The 7,809-nt window shown below is 42.8% G+C and overlaps 1 protein-coding gene across 2 annotated transcripts in view; it reads left to right on the top strand.

Annotated features, from left to right (window-relative positions):
- The first annotated feature begins 2,855 nt into the window (after positions 1 to 2,855).
- Positions 2,856 to 7,809, top strand: part of ATAD2B (ATPase family AAA domain containing 2B) — a 140,218-nt gene continuing 135,264 nt past the window's right edge. For both annotated transcript variants that reach the window (XM_045549127.1, XM_045549126.1), the window contains exon 1: positions 2,856 to 3,431. In XM_045549127.1, the coding sequence (XP_045405083.1) occupies positions 3,216 to 3,431 (216 nt within the window). In that variant the 5' untranslated portion in view covers positions 2,856 to 3,215. The remainder of the gene's footprint in view (positions 3,432 to 7,809) is intronic.

Raw genomic sequence — 7,809 nt, 5'->3', positions numbered from 1 at the left:
CTCAAACTCCTGGGCTCAAGTAATCCTTCTGCCTCAGCCTCCCAAGTAGCTGGGACTATAGGCATGTGCCACCATGCCCGGCTAATTTTTTTCTATATGTATTTTTAGCTGTCCAGATCATTTCTTTCTATTTTTAGTAGAGACGGGGTCTTGCTGTTGCTCAGGCTGGTCTCTAACTCCTGACCTCGAGCTATCCTCCCGGCTCGGCCTCCCAGAATGCTAGGATTACAGGCGTGAGCCACCGCGCCCGGCCTTCTTTTGCCCATTCTTTTTCATTGGCTGTCTGTAATTATGATTCTTCCTTTTGGGATTTTTTTTTTTTTTTTTACTGTGAGTCATATTCATGGAAACTTTTTTTGTATATCTTTTGAAGGTGTATTTGGTCAGAGATGATTTATGTTTGCTCCTGCTTTATGCTTAGGATTCCTTTAAAAAACATTTTTTTTCTTAGTGTCCTTTTTCTTTTTGTTTTAGAAATGAGGTCTCACTCTGTTACCAAGGCTGGAGTATAGTGGCACTATCATAGCTCACTGTAGCCTCAAACTTCTGGGCTCAAATAATCCTCCTGTGTCAGCCCCCCCTTAGTAGCTGGGACTACAGGTGTGCAGCCACCGCTCCCCACTATTTTTTATTAGTGTCTTCTGTATGCTAAGAATCAAGTCTATTTAACCTAAATTATTATCCTGAGTTTCTTCATACCTATCAGCTTTGGTGAATTCAGGCTATAAACCTGAGGATCAGTTTGTTGTTTTCATTTCTCAAAGGATATGTATTTTCCTCCCTCATTCTTAGTGTTGGGAAAGGGAGTTCTCTTTGCAGTCTGATGGGAAAATTGGTGGGTTTATTTCTAATTCACTCTTAGCTGTATTCTTTTTGTACAAGGATTTTGCAGGGTGATTCCATTAGACTCCATACATTTAGAAGGTTTTAGGCTTTGCCTTTGGTCTTTGCATCTCTTGAAGCAGAGAAAATATAACAGAAGGTCAAATTCACTGGGGCTGAGCAAATGCATTGAAAATGAAAGCTATCTTCAGAGCTTTGCTTACTTCTCTGGGTTCCTGCTCTGACTTAGCTTTTGGTTTGAGTATTAATTACTTAGTGTCTTGCCAGCTTTTGCATGTACTGTAGTTATTTATTTATTTATTTGTTTGCATGTACTGTAGTTTTAAAAAAAGTTTAAAAAGTATTTATTTTCTCTAGTACATACTATGGAAAACAAGCAACTCTTCGGTATCTTTTTCAAGCCTTTCTTTCTTTTGTCCATGTTTCCTTCCCCCATTTTGTGGTTCAGGATGCCCCTCAGGGGTCATTACCTCTCAGAGGCTTTCCTTAACATTCCTGCTTGAATTAGAGGTCTCTGCCTCTTTCTTTCTTATCACATTGCAATTGCAGCTTACTGGTTTCTTGCCTGTCTTCTTCATTACCTCCCAGTCTGTGAGCTCTTTGAGGGCCAGAACTATGTTTTTTTCTTTTTTTTCAATCTATCTATTCCCTGGCCTGGCGGAGTACCTAACACCAGTTGGATTTAGAGTAAACATTTGTTGATAGTAAATGGTATGGGATATGGTAACCCAGTTGGTAACAAAACAAAGGAGGAAGGCACACACAAATCCTTCGTATGCTAATTTGCATACCACACACCTTCCCTAGACACTTCATAGACTACTTAAAATTAGCGTCTTTCTGCAGGAAATGAAGGTGGTTATTCTGTTCAATGATGTCATAGCTAACTGACCCAGGAAAATCCAGGTCTTGTTCCTTGAGGTATCCACACCCATTACAAGGCCAGCTGTAAGTGGTGAAGTGTCAAGGGGTGGGTGTGGTATGCAAATTAACGTAAGAAGGATTTGTCTGCTTTTCTAGAACCTATACTGCTTGTGAAATAGAGAAACCGTCCTCATTACCAGTGCTGTACGAAGTTTTCTTGAATGATGGGGAGTTTGGATAGCTAGGACGCTCTAATTTTGATGCCAGTTGCTTTTTATACGACTTTTCTAGAGTTTTCAATATTTCTCAGTTTAATAAACAGGGAGAACTTCTGCCCAATAGGCTACCTCTAATGTATGGTGAATTTTTGAAAAGAACATAATTCTTGCTTCACAGCAGAGCCTTTCATATTAATTGTGTAGCTTAATTTTTTTCTTTGGGAGTTAAATTACAAATTTTAAATCTTTGGGTTCAGCTTTTTGTATTCTTAATTCTTCCGCGGGGGGTTGAGTGGGAAGGGGCCGTGATAAACTAGACTCAGAAGGAATTCAGTGTGTGACTCCGCCTTACATCTGGCTAAAGCCGTAGGAAACGACCCTGCCTCGCTTTGTTTAAAGACGTAGGGGTCTAGCGGGCTTTTTCTTTTTTTTTTAAGCTTACCGTGTTCCAGATACCGCACAGATCTATTTTATCACACTTGTCATTCTCATTTTTACAGCTATGGAAAGTGCGACTCAACTTCAGTGCCTTGCCTTGAGTATTCGACTCAGCTCACCGCGCCCTCGTCAGCGTTCTCAGTCCCCGCCGCGCCTTTGCCGGCGGTCCCGCTCCATCCAGGTCAACTGGGGTGATGCTGGGGGTGTCTGCGGTTTTCGAGCCTGGCTGGGCGTCAGGGCCCCAGGACCAAGTCCCACACCCGAACTCCTCCAGCTCCGGTCTGGTTTTTCCCATCACCCCAGCCTAGCCGGTTGAGCGACCGAGAAACCATAGAGCTGACACAGCCCAGAGCGTCGCTCCCCTGACCGCCAAGCGCTGACGCCGCGCCGGGGGCGGGGCCACTGGAGGCCGTGGGGAGAGGAGGGAGAAGCCGGGAAGGGGAGGGCTGGCCGGCCCTGCAGCGCCCCGCCGCGGCCGCAGCCGGAAGCGGTCTCGTCGGCCCTGCGGCGCTGGAACCCTGACGCACGGAGCGAGAGCGAGAACGAGAGAGAAAGGGGTAGAAATGGCGGCTCCGCTCGGCTCCCGCTGAGGAGGGCGAAGCCGGCGGAGCGTCTGTGCTGTCAGCTTGCAGTATTGGTCCTGCCTCTCGCTACCTGCCTTCTCGCGCCGACTTCCCTTCCTCTGCCCTGCTCTCCGCTGTCCTTGTCTGCGCTCCGCAGAGTCTGGGCCGGCTCGTCTCTCTCCGCCCGGCTCGGCTCCACTGGCCCTGACTGCCCGGCCGGCGGGCCGGCCTTACTCGGCTCTCCCGGGAGCGGCGGGCGCGGCGTGGACCCCGTCCTCCTGACTGGACCATGGTGAACACCCGGAAGAGCTCTCTGCGCCTTCTCGGGTCCAAGTCTCCTGGGCCCGGGCCTGGGCCTGGGGCCGGAGCAGAGCCTGGGGCGACTGGAGGCAGCAGCCATTTCATCTCTTCTCGGACCCGCTCCTCCAAGACCCGCGCTGCCAGCTGCCCCGCCGCCAAGGCCGGGGGAAGCGGTGGCACCGGCGTCGCTCTGGATGAGGCCCGGGTAAGAGCGCGGCGGCCTGAGTCCAGAGGCTTGGAAGTGCCGGCCCGGCTGCCGGGGCTTTGTCTGGCCGGGTTGAGGGCAGGAAGCCTCTAGTGGAGACCGCTTGGGCGGCTGGAGACAGGGTCTGCGGGTGCGGTGGAGGGTGGCACTCCGTTGAAGGGCCTCGATTCTAACCCTTTTGCTTTGCTGGTCTGGCTCTTTTGTGTAAATAACAGCACTTGAGTCCAGAGGAGAGGAATTTGGGGTCCCTTTTGAGGGCATTCGAACGATCTGCTTTCCGTGTCCTTGTCCTGTCTCAGAGGGGAATTCTAGGGGAAGCAAGAGCAAAAAGCTAGGGTCCCTGGGTGGAAGCGTTGGAGAAGTGAAAGTTTTCAGAGGTGTCAAACCCTTCTTGAAAGTGTGTCAGTTCCTGCCGCTGTCTAACTCCAGCTTATTCTCAGTTTGGGGGTGGTTCAAGTTCGTGAGGAAGTGAACAGAGAGCTCCAGTTGGCAGCCAGGCAGGGATGCTGCAAAAAGTTTGTAGCTGCTCTGACACCAACTTTAAAAACAGCATCAACGCTATCGCCTCTCTAGGCAGCAGAGATCAAACATAATATCGGAGCTGAAGAACCAGCCAGCCAGCTAACCAAGATTCTAGTAGGGACCAGAGCTTTCAGGTCATAAAAGGAACGTGTTCAAAGAAACAAGTCGAATGTTTTGGATAGTCGACACTATCATCCCAAAATTGTGTGGTTTCTTGGATGTTTCCGTTTTTGTTATGGTAATATCACAGAAGGAGAATTAACACCATCGTTGTCTTAAAATTGCAAAAGTGACATTTGAAGAAGCCGGTGATGATTTAGTTTTTTTAAAAAAGTAGTTGAAAGATCTTGAAATTTTATTTCCTACATGGTAAAGCTAAGCTAGTGCAGATATTTATCACTTTAAAGGAATTGACACATTTGTGCTATTATGAGATTGGTTCTGAATGCAGAGAAGAGTGTGTTTGTTTCTGTCTAGAAAGGTTAACTTGCTAATAAGTAACTTGGCTAAAAAAATGCTGTTCATTTAAAATGCTCCTTTGAATTTACACAATTTGGTTATTATGGGAGAGAAAGCAATGTTTTAAGTTCTATAGGGGTCTATGAGATTGTGGTTTGTGTGTGCTTTTTCTCTCTGTGTTTCATACTGTTTTGACACAAATCAAAATGGATCTAGGCAAATACAACAGAAAAACTTTACTACACTGAAATATATGTATTATATCTTTGAAAATATTTTTGTCTTTTATTTGCTAAAAATTTGAAAGTTGTTTTTAGAACTGTCCTATTTAATAGACTATTTGGGGAGCTTACAGATCTCTAAATCTGAAAGTTGAGCTGAACTATTCGGTATAAGTATTCTGAAGACTAGGCTTTCTGTACAAACTATTCCAAGCATGTGCAAACTTCTTGACTTACTGATGCTATCATATATTTTAGAATAAAAGCAAATTTAAGAAAAAGGTCTGTCCTCTACACTTAAGGACAAATAAAATATTTAGAGTGTAAGTATTTAATTGTATCATGCTGTGAATTCCTACTCTATTAGAGCAGTGTCTAACTCATCTGAAGCAATTATCTCATCTATCAATGATCAGTTTGTGGTCCCATTTTTGAATTCATGGCTATCACGCTGTCCTTACCCCCCAAGGAATAAGGTGAGGTAATTTGTCAGGCAGCTGTTATGGAGATGTTAAAAGGCAAGGAATCAATAATCTAATGCAGAAATGAACATTTAGTAGCTTTTAAATGGCTAGAAGAATGAAAGATATTAGAGCTCTTTCTAGAAGAATACTAATGAAACTTTGTTTTAAGGACCCTTAAATGTTTTAAAAACAATAACAGGCTATTGATGACTTACTTTGAAATGTTTGTTTTTCAGTTTTAAAAAGATTTATGTTATGGTTTTAGTAACTGATAGTTATCTAATTGCTTTTCCTGAGAGATTTTAGGCACTTATATAGTGTTTGGACCTTTAGAAGATGTTATAATTCTGAATTTATTAAGTTTATGGATTATATATTTATGAAGCAGGTCGTATATTTCTTTGCTGTATGTTTCTGAAGTGGATTGATTTGAGTCTGGTTAACTCCTCCTCTCCAGTTGTTTTTATAGAAATTTAGCACTCCTGGTTCATCCTTTCTGCTGTATGTAAAGGCATGATCTTTGTCTGTGGGGTGTGTAATAGACATTTGTTAGTGTCTGTAAAGTCTTATTTGATGGAAAATGGGGTTGCCCATATTGTTGCTTTAGAATACTCTTATTTTGGAAGAAGTGTATTTATCTTCGTAAGATATGTAATTGAAGAGTTTATACCCTTTTTCTGTTTTTGTGCTATGTTCTTCACTTAACTATGCTTGATGCTGATTTTTCCCTCTTTCCTCTGTGGTTTTAGATTATTTCATTCAGTGTATTTAGAGAGATTTCATTTGCTCTACAAAGCCATAGCACCAAGAGCTTTTCCTATAGTTTGCCTTTTTGACAAGAGATATATCTATAGGATAGGGGGATATGTGTAGGATACGTTCTGCAGGCTACTGGAATGATTTTTTTTTCAGTGTTAAGGCTTATATTTTTATTATTAATTTTGATATGTAAAAGGCTATTCTTTTTTTTTTTTTTTTTTTTTTAGATAGAGTCTCACTCTGTTGCCTGGGCTAGAGTGCCGTGGCATCAGCCTAGCTCACAGCAACCTCAAACTCCTGGGCTCAAGCAATCCTACTGCCTCAGCCTCCCGAGTAGCTGGGACTACAAGCATGCGCCACCATGCCCGGCTAATTTTTGTCTATATATTTTTAGTTGTCCAGCTAATTTCTTTCTATTTTTTTAGTAGAGATGAGGTCTCACTCTTAATCAGGCTGGTCTCGAACTCCTGAGCTCAAAGGATCCACCCGCCTTGGCCTCCCAGAGTGCTAGGATTACAGGCGTGAGCCACTGCACCCGGCCAAGGCTTATATTCTTATTATTAGTTTTGATATGTAAAAGGCTATTTTTAATGTATACAACTCAATGGGTTTGGGGATAAGTATACTTTTGTGAAGCCATCACACTGTCAAGTTTCCTTGCTCCCTTTGTTATTACTGTATTATTATTATTTTTTGTGGTAAGAACACTTAATATAAAATCTACTCTCTTAGAAAATTTTAAGTATACAATACAATATTCTTAGCTGTAGGCACTATGCTGTAGATAGAGTAGAGCTTCAGAACTTATTTATTTGGTGTAAGTGAAACTTTGTTGCTGTTGACCATCACCTCCCCACTTCTTCCTCCCCCTGGCCTCTAGCAGTCACCCTTTTACTGTGAGTTTGACTATTTTAGATTCCATGTGTAGGTAGATGATACAGTATTTATCTTTCTGTGACTGTCTTATTTCACTTAGCATAATGTCATTCAGGTCTACCCATGTTGTCACAAATGGCAGGATTTCCTGCTTTTTTAAGGCTGAATGATATTCCATTGCACATATACACATGTAAAAATATATTCATCTATCATCAGACATTTAGATTGTTTCCATATCTACTATGAACAATGCCACAGTGAACATAGGAGTGCAGAGGTCTTGAAATCCTGTTTTCAGTTTCTTTGGGTAAATACCAAGAAGCAGGATTGCTGGATCATATGTCAGTTCTATTTTTAACTTTTTGAGGAACCTCCATACTATTTTCCATAGTAACTGTACCATTTTACTTTTCCACTGACATGTACCAGGGTTCCCTTTTCTCCACATCCCCCCAACGTATGTTGTCTCTTGTCTTGGTAAGAGCCATCTTGACAGGTGTGAGGTGATAGCTCACTATGGTTTTGATTTGCATTCCCCTGATTAGTCATGTTGAGCACCTTTTGATATCCCTGTTGACCATTTGTATTTCTCCTTTGGAGAAATGTCTGTTCAGGACCTTTGCCCATTTTTTGATTTTGATTTTGATTTTAGTTTTTTTGCTATGGAGTTACCTTATACATTTTGGAATTTAATTTATGTATTTTGGAGTATTTTATATATTTGGGAATTTAACTCCTTCTTAGATATATGATTTGCAAGTATTTTCTCCTAGTCCGTAGGTTGCCTTTGTGCCCACACTTTTTTTTTCTTTCTTTTGAGATGGGGCCTTGCTCTGTCACCCAGGCTGGAGTACAGTGGTGCCATCATAACTCACTGCAACCTTGAACTCCGTGGCTCAACTGATCCTTCTGCCTCAGCCTCCCCAGTACCTGGGACTCCAGGCATGCTACCACACTCAGCTAATGTGCCCACACTTATTAAATGTCAAGTTGACTTTTAGTGCCATGTAGTTAGAGGTGATTATTCCTGTACACTGTGGCTTTTTTTTGTGTAAAGCTTGACCTCTTTAGGTC

Source organism: Lemur catta, chromosome 4 (assembly GCF_020740605.2).
Source record: "Lemur catta isolate mLemCat1 chromosome 4, mLemCat1.pri, whole genome shotgun sequence".
NCBI lineage: Eukaryota > Metazoa > Chordata > Mammalia > Primates > Lemuridae > Lemur > Lemur catta.
This window is presented reverse-complemented; position numbering and strand designations above follow the sequence as displayed.